General features: G+C 42.7%; 1 protein-coding gene and 1 long non-coding RNA gene across 2 annotated transcripts in view; both read right to left on the bottom strand.

The window, feature by feature from the left end:
- Window positions 1-6,180: 6,180 nt before the first annotated feature.
- Window positions 6,181-13,383, bottom strand: LOC120916771. The gene is made up of 3 exons (XR_005744103.1): window positions 13,249-13,383; window positions 10,057-10,119; window positions 6,181-6,267 (listed from the first exon to the last, which is right to left on the bottom strand). It is a non-coding gene; the product is annotated as an uncharacterized LOC120916771 (long non-coding RNA).
- A 299-nt stretch (window positions 13,384-13,682) lies between these two features.
- The window catches only part of MUC6 (mucin 6, oligomeric mucus/gel-forming), a 56,254-nt gene continuing 54,209 nt past the window's right edge, over window positions 13,683-15,727 (bottom strand). The window contains exon 19 of the mRNA XM_040327737.1: window positions 13,683-13,757. Within this exon, the coding sequence (XP_040183671.1) occupies window positions 13,683-13,757 (75 nt within the window). The remainder of the gene's footprint in view (window positions 13,758-15,727) is intronic.

The following is a 15,727-nucleotide window of genomic DNA, read 5'->3' as shown; positions in this document are numbered from 1 at the left end:
TTCACAAAATAATGATTTGATTTCAAATATATATTTGTTTGTCAATTTAAAACAGCTTATTGATATTATTTATTTATTTTTACTCTGTATTCCAAAGGCTGTTTTTTTATTTTGAACATGTGACCAGCAGCAGAGGACTAGATGCTCCTCCTGCTTATGTTTCACTGCAGACAGGCTGGGAGAGAGCTGGGTCATGTGACAGCTGTATATCGATTAGGAAAAAATACTTAGATTTTTTATTTATTATTAAAATAATTACAGTGCCATTATTCACATACAGAAATAGAAGGGACAATGTAAATTAAACAGTGTGTGTTTAGTATCACTTTATGAATACTGGCAGAGTTTTATTTTGCTACTTGGGGGAGTCTGCATCCAGAAGCAGGTTCTCCTTCCTCTTCCACTTCCTACCTATTCAGCTGTAATGACCAGTGTTGCTCATCTTACTTTAAAAATGTAATTAGTTAGTTACAAATTCCTTTTTCGAAAAAGTAATTGCGTTAGTGACTCAGTTACTACATTGAAAAAGTAATTAGTTACTCAGCAAAGTAACTGACTTTTTTTTAAAATATTCTAAATATGTATAAAGGGCTCTCGCGCCTCCAAGTGAAAAAGAGGCGATAATGAATAAATAAAAAATTGCTGCTCAATCTAAATGTATATAAATATAAGTATATCTAAATACCCAAGTGAAATGAAAAAAAGAGTGATAAGGGCAATAAATAACAATGAACACAACCAGTGCTGAATGTAATGCTGCAAGTGCTAAAATGTGCGGATAATAATCCTATATTGCTAAAAAAACAACAAGTGGTAATAAAGTCCCATGAATTAGATGATAAACATGATCTTCATAAATGCATAGGCCTTCTTGTGCTATCAATATAAAATGTCTGGTGGTCCTAGTTACTAGAGTATTGGCCTCCCAGTAATATTCAAAGCTGATAATGGCTCTAATGTTGGCAGCCTCAAAGTTGCAAAATATTAAGTTAATACTCCAAACTGGTAGCAGTAGATTTTTCAGTAGAAGTACCCCAGTTAACATGGGTCCTTAAAGTATCGTCACGCACAGTCGCGCTTTGACTCCCGTTTTGAAGGGGCCAGCCGTGCATGACGTGACGCGTCATCACGTCCCGGCCGCAAATCGCATTCATCGGTCCACTGTGATGTCCATCATGACTGCACACTGGCCAATGCTGGGATCGCGGGTGGGAGTGTCTGTGACGTTGCGCTCTGCTGCCATCTAGTGGCGGTAAATGTAATTTCGGTAACGCCGCCCAAGTAATGGGAACGGCGTTGCCGAGAGGGCAAGAGTAATCAGGTAGATTACTCGTTACCCTCAAAAGGGGCATCGTTGGGTAACAGCGTTTATTTAGACGCCGTTACTTACAACACTTGTAATGACCAATCAGATTGTTAGCAAATTCCAATGCAATACCCTGATCACTCACTCCCTCCAATCAGGTTTGCCGGTCTCTCTGTATCCATCAGCCTCCCACAGCCCTTCTCCCATGGATCCTTGCTCTGCTACTACCGGTCCCCAGAGATCTTGTACTCCCTCCAGCCACTAGCTTGGAGAAGGAGAGGCAGAGAGGAGCACCACAGCAACCCAGTAGGCATTAAAGATGAGCTTGGGCATCCTTTGAACTTATCTTAAAGCTGTTGACTTTTAATAAATAGCCACTCGCCTGTCCCACAATCTAGCAGTGTGCTAACCTCAGCCATTTTCATCTCCTGTCATCTGTCCCTCGGCACTGGCGATGTTAACTGTGGACACCCAGCTGGAACAGCTTGCGGCTCCACAGCTGGGTACCCACTGCACATGCGGGCGCTGCACATTGTGAATGGTCCCGTATTCCCCTGGGACCTGTGACGTGTCCCAGAAGACTGAGAGGAGGGAGAGGGGAAGTAGAACATCCGCTTCTGGTCACCTAGGCGATCAGAGCCCAAGTGGGAGTGAGTACCTCTCAAAATCAGGTACCCACTCCCCAAAAGTGCTATTTTTTTACCAGGAGTGGTGGAGGAGGCCTTAAAATGGAAATTCCCCTTTTGGGTGGAGCTCCACTTTAACTTAATGTTTTGCCTTTGTTTACGTGCGCTGAGGGTCCAGGAATGACCGATCAACTTGGGTACAACCAGCTTGCTGGATTTCGCTTGAGATGATCGCTAGGGGCTGCTATTGCTACTAACAATAATCACTGTCTTCTTCCAGCAGGAATGGCTTTCCCCTGCCCCCCCACTGGGAAAAAACGTTTCGGCTGGAGGGATTCCCCTGTCAGCACTGTCTGTGCTGAAAGAGGAATTGTGCAAAAAAAAATCCTGCAACCCGTGGTTGCAGGAAAAACATTCGCACCATCTATGGCCGGCCTAAGGTTTCATTCAAGGTATTGCTTTTGCAGTTGCTCTTGCTTGCAATAGCAGGTATCTATCAAAGAAGACTTCTGCTTACTCCTCCCCCTAATCCCCACAACCTCTTCCCTTGTTAACCCTCATCCATTGAAAGTTTCACCTTTTTCTTTTATTTCTACCTACTCACCTCTTCTACAGTATAGTATAGCCAGTAGATTTGCTCAGAGCAGGCCAGATCCTCCTCTTCTTGGGTCCCTCTTCAGCTCTCCTTGCCTCTCCCTCCTGTTGAGTGCCCTACAGTCAGCAGCTTGCTATGGGGGCACCTGAGCTGTGGCCCGGCCCCACCCTCTTTTTCTCCTCATTGGCTGAGCAGCCGAGACAATCCTATAACATCGCTGGATAGAGAGGGGGCTCAGGTAAGTATTAGGGGGGCTGAGGGGGGCTGCTAAACACAGAAGGCTTTTTATCCTAATGCATAGAATGCATTATGATAAAAAAACTTCTGCCTTTACAATCACTTTAAGAAATGGCATCTATCAATGATGGAAAGAGTAGGTTTTCCTTTAAAGCGGGAGTTCACCCATAAAACAGTTTTTTCAAACAATCCCCTTAGCTTCATGCTCGTTTTGTCTAGGGGAATCGGCTAGTTGTTTTAAAATATGAGCCGTACTTACCGTTTTCGAGATGCATCTTCTCTGTCGCTTCCGGGTATGGGTCTTCGGGAGCGGGCGTTGCTTCTTGATTGACAGGCTTCCGACAGGCTTCCGACGGTCGCATCCATCGCGTCACTAGTAGCCGAAAGAAGCCGAACGTCGGTGCGGCTCTATACTGCGCCTGCGCACCGACGTTCGGCTTCTTTCGGAAAATCGTGACGCGATGGATGCGACCATCGGAAGCCTCTCGGAAGACTGTCAATCAAAATAGGAACGCCCAGTCCCGCAGCCCATACCCGGAAGCGACGGAGAAGATGCATCTCGTAAACGGTAAGTACAGCTCATATTTTAAAACAACTAGCCGATTCCCCTAGACAAAACGAGCATGAAGCTAAGGGTAAAAAGTGTCATGTGCGGGTGAACCCCCGCTTTAAAGAGACTCCTACTGGCAGATGGATATCTGCAAGGACATTTGGGGATTGCAGTGTGAACAAGCTATATCATAGCTCCCTGCTAGGAAAGTGCTCCTCTGGCATTCTGTGGTATGTAAGTGTCTGATATTTATATTACTTTTGGAAAGTGCCTTGTGGCTAAACAGTGCATGTGTTCAGAATGCATGTAAGGCAGGTGATCAAAATCCCATTGCTGCTAACAGAGCAATGTACATGGCAGTTCAGAGGCTGCGTTTGACCTGTTTTGCATTGTGCTGCTTTTCTTCGGGCACAGAATGCCCTATTGAGGTGAAGTTAGACAGCACACAAATCAGGGCAAATGCAGCTTTGCCTGGACTAGCATCTGACTGAGAGCCTGAGCCTGTCGCTCCCTACCCCCTCCACAGCCCAGCGACTCTCTGTTTAGGGAGCTCTGAGAACCGAGCAATTGGCGGTGTTTAATCGCTCGATTCTCAGTCTTAGAGACGGTGGGGGACAGGTTCAGCACCAGACCGATGCTGCATCCAGCTAGGTAAGTATGATTCTGAAAGAAAACATTCCCATACTTCTCTTTTAAAGGTCGGTTGGACATTAAACATAGTAAAGCCTGCTGTGGCCATGCATGTAGATTATGTATAATGTCTTACCAATGTCATATCTTACCATTGCTTTTTTTCTTAAAAGAAATAATGCAAACATACAAGATACAAGACACAAAAACAAAAGAACCCTATAGGAAAATGTTCACAGAATTCCAGTCTTACTTTACAAGAGGATGGAGGACAATTGCTGACATCAAAAAGAAAAATGCCGCGTACACACGACCATTTTTAATGGTCTAGAAAAAACGTTTTTTTCAACCCGATTCTTGTCAAGCCGGCCTTGCCTACACACGATCATGAAAAAAAAAAATGCTTGAGTAAAGCACAGTGACGTACAACACGTACGACGGCACTATAAAGGGGAAGTTCAATTCGGATAGCGCCACCCTTGGGGCTGCTTTTGCTGATTTTGTGTTAGTAAAAGTTTAGTGAAAGACGATTCGTGCTTTTCAGTCTTCGTGCTTTTCAGTCAGTTACAGCGTGATGAATGTGCTATCTCCATTACGAATGCTGGTTTTACCAGAACGAGCGCTCCCGTCTCATAACTTGCTTCTGAGCATATGCGTTTTTTTTCACGTAGTTAAAGCCTACACACGACCGTTTTTCACGATGTGAAAAACGACAACGTGAAAAACGACACGAAAAAATAGAGCATGTTCTAAATTTTTAATGCCCATTTTTCACGTCATGAAAAATGCTCTGGAGACTACACACGATAGTTTTTAATGACATTATAAAAAATTTAATTTTTCACATCATAAAAAACGGTCGTGTGTACGCGGCATAATACCTAATACACACAATGAAAAAATCGGACAAAAGATTGTCCATTTTTTATTTACTTTTTGCTTGCTAGTCTCATATTGAAAAGTAATAGGTTACATCTGCCTATTTACACCGGTCTCCCCTCCAATCTGATCCCTCTAGACAGAGAGGGACAGATCTCCTTTTATTTTTATTTTAGTGGACCGGAGGTAAGTGGGTGTAAATGGACACAAGTCCTTTCACATCCGCTTGTCAGTAATCAGTTGACTGTGGGTGAGTGGAATAATAACTTATTGTTGGGTTTATCGCCAGAAAAAGGGGAAGATGAGAAATGTGTGTCTGTTTATTCTTGGATTATACAGATGTACATGTAAGTACCATTTGCCTACTGTAGAGAAGGATAGATAATATTTCTGAAACAATACAAAGGCCTCAGCGCTGAACAGCACATGAGATGAGGAAGTAAACTCCTAGCTTATACACCAACATCTCCATACAACACCGCTGCCTTGTGAGCCAATCGATCTATATAGACCAGGAGAGCAGGCTTGAATCAAGCTATATATGTGAATACACATCATATGTCTGTGAGTGCAATCCTCGTATTTTTAATTGCTAATTTACAATAAAAACAGTGTTACACTAGGCAGGCCTGTCGGAACCCGACAGGCAAAGCAAGCATTTGCCTTGGGCCCTGAGCTGGCCAGGGCCCCCCGAGCTGCCCAGGGGCCCCAGCAGGGAGGGCCCTTGCCGCACCGCTGCGTCCTCCTGCAGTCCGGTCGGCCGTGTACCATAACCGCGCGGTACAGGAGAATCAGGTTCCTGTTCCCGGCCGGACTGACAGGAAGTGCACACACTGAGTGTTCACTTCCTTTCAGTCCGGCCCCGGGAACAGCAAACTGAATCTCCTGTACCGCGCGGTTACGGTACACGGCCGACCGGACTGCAGGAGGACGCAGCGATGCGGCAAGGGCCCTCCCATGCTGGGGCCCCCGTGTGGACACCAACATCTGCCGGCGTGTGCGTGTGAGGATAGAGGTAAGCCGCCAACCCCCCCACCCCGTTTCTCAACTGAAATTTCAATTTTTTTTTTTGCCTGGGGCCCCCAAATGTCTTCAAACTGCCCTGACACTAGGGTAGCCTCTGTGCTCTCTCCCCCTTGGTATTGTTTCAGATTCATGTCCGCCACCCAGTGGATTTGTGAGGGAGCTGCAGCACCTAGGACAAGAGAACTTTTCTTATAGACTTTCCTATAGACTGCAATTGGTATAGAAGTTTGTATGGGGACAGCGCAGTTTTTGTTTTTTTGTGTGTTTAGATAATATTTCTGAACTGGGTAACAGTAGTACTGAAACAGGGTGAATATGTACATACCTGTGCTTGAGTCTGGTGTTGGAGTTGTAGAATGAGTTGATGTAGTAGATACAGGAGTAGTAGTTGGTGCCGATGTTGTGCTTGTTGGCGTATCTAAACATGAAAAGGTGAAAATTATAATGATTTTGAAATAGGAATATGTCTGTCTGTATTTTCACTTCCCCTAAATCAAATAATGGATGAACACCACCCTAAACCAATAAAAAGCAATCACTTTTGATTATATTTTATTTTGCTCAGCTCTGAGAATTGACTGGCCAATTCTCCTGGCTTTCACTGCTGTTAAGTGTCAGAAATTGATGTACACTCAACTCACTCCAAACCAAGTGACAACATTTCATGCATTGAGGAGATATATCCATCCCACCCATCAATATTTATGGGTAAAAATAAAAAATGTGGTTTTACCCAGATCTTGTTTCTGGCTTTTTGATTGGTTGTTGCCAAGCAGGACAATGTCCAGAAGATGGAAACTGGAGGGTGGTATTTCCCTTGTGAGGTCAGTTGGCCCACATCCCGAAACATGGATGGAATGTCCACCCTCCAGATGGAAACTGGAGGGTGGTGTTTCCCTTGTATAGGTATGTGAGGTCAGCTGGCCCACATCCTGAAACAATATAGAACAAATCACTCAATGAGTGCGTATCCTCTAAATGGGACTTTAAATTGGGTCGCTGTTGGCCTCTGAGTAAATAGTAAGGATCCTTACTATTTACTCAGAGGTCAACAGTGACCCAATTTAAAGTCCCATTTAGAGGATACACACTCATTGAGTGATTTGTTCTATGTCCACAAGATGTGTCCTCCTAAAAATGACTATTGCCAGAGGCGTATGGAGCTTATCTCCATGTGTCATGAGCAGCAGCCCTCGTAGCAATGCAGAACTAGTCAGTAACCATTAGCAACCATTACACTTCCTGTAATGTGCATTGAGCTGCCTACAGTCCCAGAAGAAGGGGTGGATCTATCAAGGCCAAATATTATTATCGACACAGAAGGGGTACACACAGTGACGGCTTCTTGCCAGAAACATTTACTTGTTTGCAAGTATGAAGGCTGGTTAGGGGATATGACTGCAACTAATGAATATATTGGTTACAGTGTGTTTTTTACAGCTAGATAAGCCTTTTTCAACCTTTTCATAATTTGAGGAACGTCTCAATTAATGCTCCGCCTTCAGGGAACCTCTGCTAAAAATTATTCCATTTACAACTCACTGTACATTAGTGTGATGATCAAGGGGAAGAATGATACTTACATTGGTGGTCAGTGGGAATAATCTCCCTCTTACCTATAGCCAACAATATAATTGGTTTCAGTGGCAACTTATTTGAGTGGCAGAAATTGCCCCTTGCCCAAGGAACCCTAAGCAACCTCTGGAGGAGCCCTGTTTGAGAAAGCCTGAGCTAAATGGTAGCGCAGACTACTGGGTGGGGGCTGTACACTACTGGATGGTGGTATATTATATATGGTGGGGGCTGTATACTGCAGGGTGGACCGTGGAGGTGTGTATTACTGGGTGGGGCTGTATGCTGGGAATATTAGTCTGTTAGGTGGGCAGTTTTCACTGCTGGTTGGAGCATATATTGCGCGATTACAGATATACTGCTGAGCGGGGGTTGTGTTCTGCAATGTATTATGTAATAATGTTTTTTTACTGCTATATAAAAAAAACTGCATAGAAGACACAGACAGAAGAACATGATTACACGGGGTCTTCATTGGACCTTCACAATTCTGCTACATTGTTGTATATCAAATTATAACTAACATTTCAGCCCAGTACTGTGGAGTTCCTTTGGCAACCTCTTTTTCTTGTAGCTCACACTGCCTCTGGCTCACAGAATTTGATGTTGACACCATTGACATCCAAATGCCAAAAAAGTTGTTGTTATCAATATTTTATATATATAAAAAAAAATGTAGAGAAAAATTTGGAGGCTGCTATTGCTGACCTTTTAAAAAAAAAAAATGCTAGCCTCGTAGAAATGTTCGTCTTCTGACTTTATTAATAGATTCTGAGCCACTGATTTGGAACAATCATTTAGCAAATGAAATCCGATCTGCCAGCTTGTTCCAGGTCAAGGACTCAAAAACAATTAAAGCCATTAAATTTAATTAAATTACATTGGCAGCCAGCATCCTTTTAGATGGAAGGCAATCATTGCAGTCTCTAGGTTATTCCCAATACAAGTTTTCAAAAATGTAACCACTAGAGGGAAAATTATTTAATTAGGATCAACAAGTGGATAAAATGGTTGAAGTCAAGTTAAAATGACTTTAAAAAAACATTAATAATAATAATAATAATAATAATAATAATAATAATAATAATAATTCCAAATGTTAATATTTCCAAATGTGTGCACATACTGAAAATGTACTTAAAGTACTGTATTTATTGGCGTATAACACTCACTTTTTTACCCTGAAAATAGAGGGTAAACTGTGCCTGCGTGTTATACGCAGGGGGCTGTGGAAAGTTTTTTTCCTGAAACTTCCCTCTTAAAGTTAGGGTGCGTGTTATACTCCTGTGCGTGTTATACGCAGATAAATACGGGTATATCCAAACCCAGAAAGAAAAAATATGTATTTATTCCAGCTCACCAGTCCTTAGTTGGGGTGTCTGCTTTTTTTTTTTAGTTTCTCTTTGTTTATTTCACCTGATCACCCTGCCAGCAATGCACTTCCTGTCCTAGAGTGACAACGCTCACTCACTGCACTGTATTAATGGAGGTTGTTACCCTAGGTTACCTAACTTATTAGCACTACAAATATCCCCCGCTTTATCTCCATTACATAGGTAGATGGTGTTTTGTAATTCTGTAGCTTACAAGGCTGATAACATTGTTTGAAATATTAGTTCAGTGCACAGTACGTAACAAGGACATTGCACTTCTGGCAGGATCAAAAGCAGTTTTTCTGTACTTGCAGAAAATGTACTTACGTTGGTAAAGGAAACCAATGCAATCTCCACATCTAAGGACTGCTAAGTTGCAATACAGTATATTATATGTTTGTTTTTGGGTTTAGATATCCTTTAACACAGGGGTCTCCAAACTGCGGCCCGAGGGCCAGATGTGGCCCTTTGCTAGCCTTTATCTGGCCCTTGGTGCTTTATTCCTCCCACTGATATGAGCCACTATTCTTCCCACTCACACCAACAAGGGGGCACTATTTCTTTCACCGATACCAATGATGGGACACAATTACTCCTACTAGTGGGGGCACTACTCCTTATCCTACTGACTGCAAACTCTGAGGCCACAGTTACTCTCACCAATGCTGGGCCTGGGGAATTTTTTACCCCCGCTGGCCACAATCCGGCCCTCCTAAAGTCTGAAGGACAATAAACTGGCCCTTGGTTTGAAAAGTTTGGAGACCCCTGCTTTAACACAATACGTCCCATGAAAAGGGAGTTACCGCTCCAGGTGGGTATGCTGGACAATCAATAGCTTCTCAGGAGACCAGGAGTGCCGGCAATGCACAAGGCAAAAAGTAGAGGCTAGAAGAATGGACAGCCGCACTTCCAAAAAAAACCTTAGGTTGTCTTTATTTTAAAACAGATAGAAAATGCACTACAAAGTACAGCAACAAAATGGAGATAGCAGCCTACGCTTTTCACATTGCAATCAGTGCTTAATCATGGCTAAGCACTGATTGCAGTGTGAAACGCGTAGGCTGCTATCTCCATTTTTTTGCTGTACTTTGTAGTGCATTTGCCATCTGTTTTAAAATAAAGACAACCTAAGGGTTTTTTTGGAAGTGCGGCTGTCCATTCTTCTAGCCTCTACTTTTTACAATACGTCCCATAATGGCTCCTAGTGTTCTTCTAGTGCAGATATTTAGATATTTACAATACAGTGAAAAGAGACTACTCACCACAAGGCTCACATGTCTTTGTATCTGGATTCCAATACTTTTCATGACCACACTGATAACAACCTGTATTGAGAAACAGAGATAAACAGAATTTTTACTTTGTATTCCTCTCACTGTATAAGTAAAGCAATGCACATCCATCAAATAATATAGATTAGAGAATTAAATGCAGAAAACAGCAGTAGGAAAGAATATCACTTTGACTTTAGGTAGAGCGGCGTTGTGATTTACAGAGGATGTATGGGCAATGAGGTTAGTATACCATCAGGATAAATAAACTCTATTTTAATGATGTTGAATGTTGTCCAGAGACACCTTGGTATGTAAAATGTATGCAACTTTTTTTTTTTATTAGGTTTCTTTTTTATCTCTGACAACAATGAGTGTTGACAAATGTTGCAGTTTGGGGTGTACAGTATGTAATGAGTCTCTACTTTCATTGCCCCTTTTGCTGGTTATAACGATTGTTGTATTTCTGCACAGCCCACTGAACCAGTGGCCTAGGGCAGCAGGATTGCCAGGGGCGGCACACAGCCACCCACAGGTCATGTAGATTGCAGTCAGTAATACGTTTTCATTGTCAAAGCCTCCAGACTGCTGCCCTTCCTCCTAGAGGCAGAGCAGTTCAGCTTTGTTGTAGTCTTCCCTGTTGAACGTCTTCATTTTTACACAATAATGTGTTGTGCACTTACAGTTAAATAAAAACTTAGGGCAAAACGTTTTCATCTTGGATAGAGTAAGGCCCCATACACATAAGAGGATTTATCCGCGAATACGGTCCAGCGGACCGTTTCCGCGGATAAATCCTCTCGAGGATTTCAGCGGATTTCTCTGCGATGGAGTGTACTCACCATCGCATTGAAATCCGTGCCGAAATCCTCTGGCGATGACGTGTCGCGCCGTCGCCGCGATTATGACGCGGCGACGTGCGCGACGCTGTCATATAAGGAATTCCACGCATGCGTCGAATCATTACGACGCATGTGGGGGATCCCTTCGGACGGATGGATCCGGTGAGTCTATACAGACCAGCGGATCCATCCGTTGGGATGGATTCCAGCAGATAGATTTGTTTAGCATGTCAGCAAATATTCGATCTGCTGGAATCCATCCCAGGGGAGAAATATCTGCGGAAACAGATCCGCTGGAGTGTACACACCATAGGATCTATCCGCTGAAACCCATTTGCTGGGATTTTTCAGCGGATGGATTCTATCGTGTGTATGGGGCCTAAGGAAAGGTTATAACAATAGCTTCCAACTGTCCCTGATTTCGAGGGACTGTCCCTGATTTGGAGAAATGTCCCTCTGTCCCTTATTCCTCCTCATTTGTCCCTCATTTTGGTCTGATCCATATAGATGAATATAAAATGCACTTTCTATCTATCAAAAATGGCTTTCCAGTGCTAAACCTTTCATCTGATTTCTAAATTGCTGCATTTGTAAATTCCAAGAGCCAATATAAAGAAATAGTAGTGGAAAAAAAAGCACTTTTGGGTTTAACCAATCTTGTTTTTTTTGTACAATTCTCCTTTAAGGGGGCGTGGCAAGGGGGTGTGTCCTATGCCTACATACGTTTGCTAATAGGTGTTACTCATTCCCATCTCAAAAAGTGGGGAGGTATGGTTATAACCCCTGTCAGTTTTTTTGTTTTTGTTTTTTGCATCTGTATCCCGTTGGGAAGATTTCCCTAGGGTTCCTGTCCCATAGCCAAAAGTCTCAAAGTTAGAGAATACCTGTTTGTCACCAAAACTAGTGTCCCAATTGGAAAATGTGCCCTTTATTTGACAAGGAAAATGTGCCCTTTATTCCTGTTATGGTGACAACCCAAAATCCAGCATTTCCTTTTACTTTCACTCTCTGTGATAACGGTAAATGGACAAAAAAAAAAAAAGAGGGTGAATCTTCCTAATGGCAGAACAGACAATAAAACCTGTCAGTTCTTCTGATCGCTCCACAGTCTATCCAATATTGAAAAAAGTTTTGCCATTAGTTATACGTTTAAACACACACTTGGCACTAGAACCTTGACAGAGTAAAGCCGTGTACACACGGTCAGATTATTGGACAATTTTTTTTTGCTAGCCTGAAATCAATAGTGAAGAGGGTAACCATCAGAAAATTTGCAGAAAATTTTTGGACGACAGAATTCAACATCAGAAGTGACGTAATGGGGGTAATTTACTAAAGGAAAATCCACTTTGCACCACAAGTGCAAACTACAAGTGTAAAGTGCACTTGAAATTGCACTGAAAGACGCTCTGCTGATTTTATCATCCAATCATGTGCAAGCTAAAATGCTGTTTTTTATTTCCCTTGCATGTCCCCCTCAGATCTACAGCGACTGCACTTCCAAGTGCACTTTCAGTGTAATTTCGAGTGCACTTTGCACTTGTAGTTTGCACTTGTAGTGCAAAGTGGATTTACCTTTCGTAAATAACCCCCATTGTGTTGAATTGTTTTTCATGTGTTTTTTCGTTTCTGAGCATGCCTAGTCTTGCTGTTCAGATTTTTTTGGGCCAAAAAAACATAAAAAATGGTCAGAAAATCAGATGTTGTGGTCACATCAGACAACATTTTTTGTCTGCTGAATATTCGTAATTGGCTGTCAAAAGCAGCATACTAATGATCAGAGAATCGGGAGATCGTTCATCGGACGACATTTAGCGGGCCTTAAGTGCACAGTTTGCTCAACTATTCTAGCTATTGGTTTTAACTGTACTGATGCAGAATGGGCTGACACTATTGGCATCTCTGCCCCCAGCTTGGTGTGTCTTGTGAGGCTACGACATCTGGCCTTGTTGGGCTCAATTAACATCTATGCATGTTGCTTTTGAGCGTTTCTACAGTGATTTTTTGCTGTGCTTTCTGTGTTTTTTACTGCGATTTTTATGCTTTTTTGGGGGGGGGGGGGGGGGAATTTGTAAAAACGCGGTAAAAACGCACTACATGCTCTTAAAACCTATTGAACCAAAAAAAGCAACAAAGCACGGTTTTGCATTTAAAGAAGTCCCTGACCCTTTCCAAAAATGTAGAGGCACACAAATGCATTGATGTGAACATGTTCCATAGGAACCAATGTTAAAAAAATGTCCTGCATGAAAAAACGCAGAATAGAGAATAGAATAGAATTGAATACATCAGAGAATGGCATAGAAAAGAGAAATAACTCTACACCATAATAGTACTGTACCTTCACTATTTTGATGTGGATAGCCATGAGGAGCAAATGGGCACTGGCAAGGCTGGTAATGCCATTTGCAAGTCACATTAGGATTTATTTCAAAACCATTCCCGTTGTCAACGTGTGTGTTTTTAAAGTCGCAGTAAACAGCTAAACAAAAAGAAAAGAAAATGAATTGTTTTAAACACCAAAGTTTAAAGTAGAACTATAGCCTCTTAAAAATATGTGCTGCAGAAGCTAATTATAAATACAAACCCACGTTTATTGTCCCCTTGCAAAGTCACACATACAGTATACCTATTAAGGCTATTAAGGCTATCACTGTAATACATTTAATGCAGCTTCCTGTGATGTAGTGGCAATGATGCTGCTCTGCTCCAGGAGCAGAGTCGCCACTCTTGTGTTGGCTGTGCATGCATACACTCCAGTGAGATGAGAGGATATCATGGGGCCATAGACAACACTGCTGATTCAAACGCCAGTAGCTTTGCCCTCTTCAGATTGGCAAGTCCTTGGTACTAAATGAACAACACAAGAAGGGTACACCAATCTTGTGCATTACCCATAAACATAATTTATTAAAATAAAAGTGAATAAAATATACTTACAAATAACATATAGTCACATGCCAGCACATCAATAAAATGTAACCCTCAGGAAGTGGGCTTAAGGCCCCTTTCACACAGTCAGACCATTCAGATCTCTCCATAGGAGACAGCGGCGCTGGACAAGCCCCTCCTCGCTCAGTAAGCACAGATGGACCTATCATCCGCCGGCTCAGTGGAGATCCACAAAGAGATCTCCCGCTGTGCTGGTGGGAGCTGGCGGACTCCGCTGCGACGGATCCGCCTAGTGTGAAAGGGGCCTAAAAGTTTAATACGAGGACCTGGACAACACTCCACAGCAAAAACAAATTCTAACGTGTTTTGAGGGGCACACCCTCTTCTTTAGAGCTCTGGAGTCCTGTTGTGAGGATGGCACTTCAGTGATGTCTTGACTTGTGGCTATGTCATTTGTAAGTATATATTATTCACTTTTATATTATTAAAGTGTGCTTTAGGGTAATGCTATAGGTGGGGGCGCCCCTCTTGTTGTGTTTTTCAATTAGTTTACTTTATGAGGCTTGTGCATCACAAAGCAATTAACATCATAATATATTACACATATATGTCTAAAGAAACTCACTAGAGTCTCTTATAACACATGTGAATAAATTTTTTTTTGATTTATTAAGGTACATCTGAAAGCTCTGGTATAAATACCAGAGCTTTCAGATGTACCTTAGTAAATCAATTTTTTTTTATTCACATGTGTTATAAGAGACTCTAGTGAGTTTCTTTAGACATATATGTGTAATATATTATGATGTTAATATTTTAAAATCTTCCTGTGCACAGTTTACACATATGAATATACATGGGAACAAGCATATTGAATGTATTCATTGCTTAGGCAAGCTTGGCTTCCTGCTTGGTAGCACTGCACATTGATTGGGGTTTACTGTGGGCCGGATTCAAAGAGATTTGTGCATTTATTACGGAGGCGCAGGGCAACAATTTTGCCCTGCGCCCCCGCAATTGTTTTGTGCTGCCCTCGATTCACGGAGCATAAGCTCCGTAAATTGCGCGGGCGCGCCGGCAAAATGCCCGGCGCAAGAGCAAGCAATTTAAATGATCCCGTAGGGGGCGGGAATCATTTAAATTAGGCGCGTTTCCCGACGTGCATTGCGGCAAATGACGTCGCAAGGACGTCATTTGCTTCAAAGTGAACGTGAATGGCGTCCAGTGCCATTCACGATTCACTTACGCAAACTACGTAAAATTCAAATTTCGCGACGCGGGAACGACGGGTATACGTAACATGGGCTGCCCCTGCTAGTAGCAGGGGCAGCCTTGCGCGAAAACCGCCGTACATAAACAACGTAAATTGCATACGCAGGGCTCGCACAACGTTGTGAATCGGTGTTAGTATGCAATTTGCATACTATACACTGAGCACAACGGGAACGCCACCTAGCGGCCATCGCTAGAATGCAGCCTAAGATATGCGGGCATAAGAGCCTTATGCCGCGCAGATCTTAGGCTGCAGTCGGCGTAACGAGGTTCCTGAATCAGGAGCACTCGTTACGCCGGGGCAAGTAAGCAATTGCGCTGTGTAACCTATGGTTACACAGGCGCAATTGCTTCTTGAATCCACCCCTGTGTCTTTTGGTGTTCCCTAAGCCTTACCCATATTACCCAAGCCATGATTTTTACACACCATCAGCCCTACAAGCCTGAACAGGTTGGAATAAATGGATCTATGCATTCAAGTTGCATCTGTGCAGTGCTGAATGCAATGCTGGCCCAGGGGCAAAAAGAGTGATCTACATGGCTCCAAACACCAGTTCCTTAAATGAACTTTAAATGGTTCTGGAACTTTTCTGTCATATGTACTATTCCCAAACTTGACTGCAGGAGAGGTATCATCAATCTAAGTATACACAGCA

Source organism: Rana temporaria, chromosome 11 (assembly GCF_905171775.1).
Source record: "Rana temporaria chromosome 11, aRanTem1.1, whole genome shotgun sequence".
In the NCBI taxonomy this organism is placed as follows: domain Eukaryota; kingdom Metazoa; phylum Chordata; class Amphibia; order Anura; family Ranidae; genus Rana; species Rana temporaria.
Note: the sequence above shows the minus strand (reverse complement) of the source record. Positions and strands in the feature narration are given on the sequence as shown.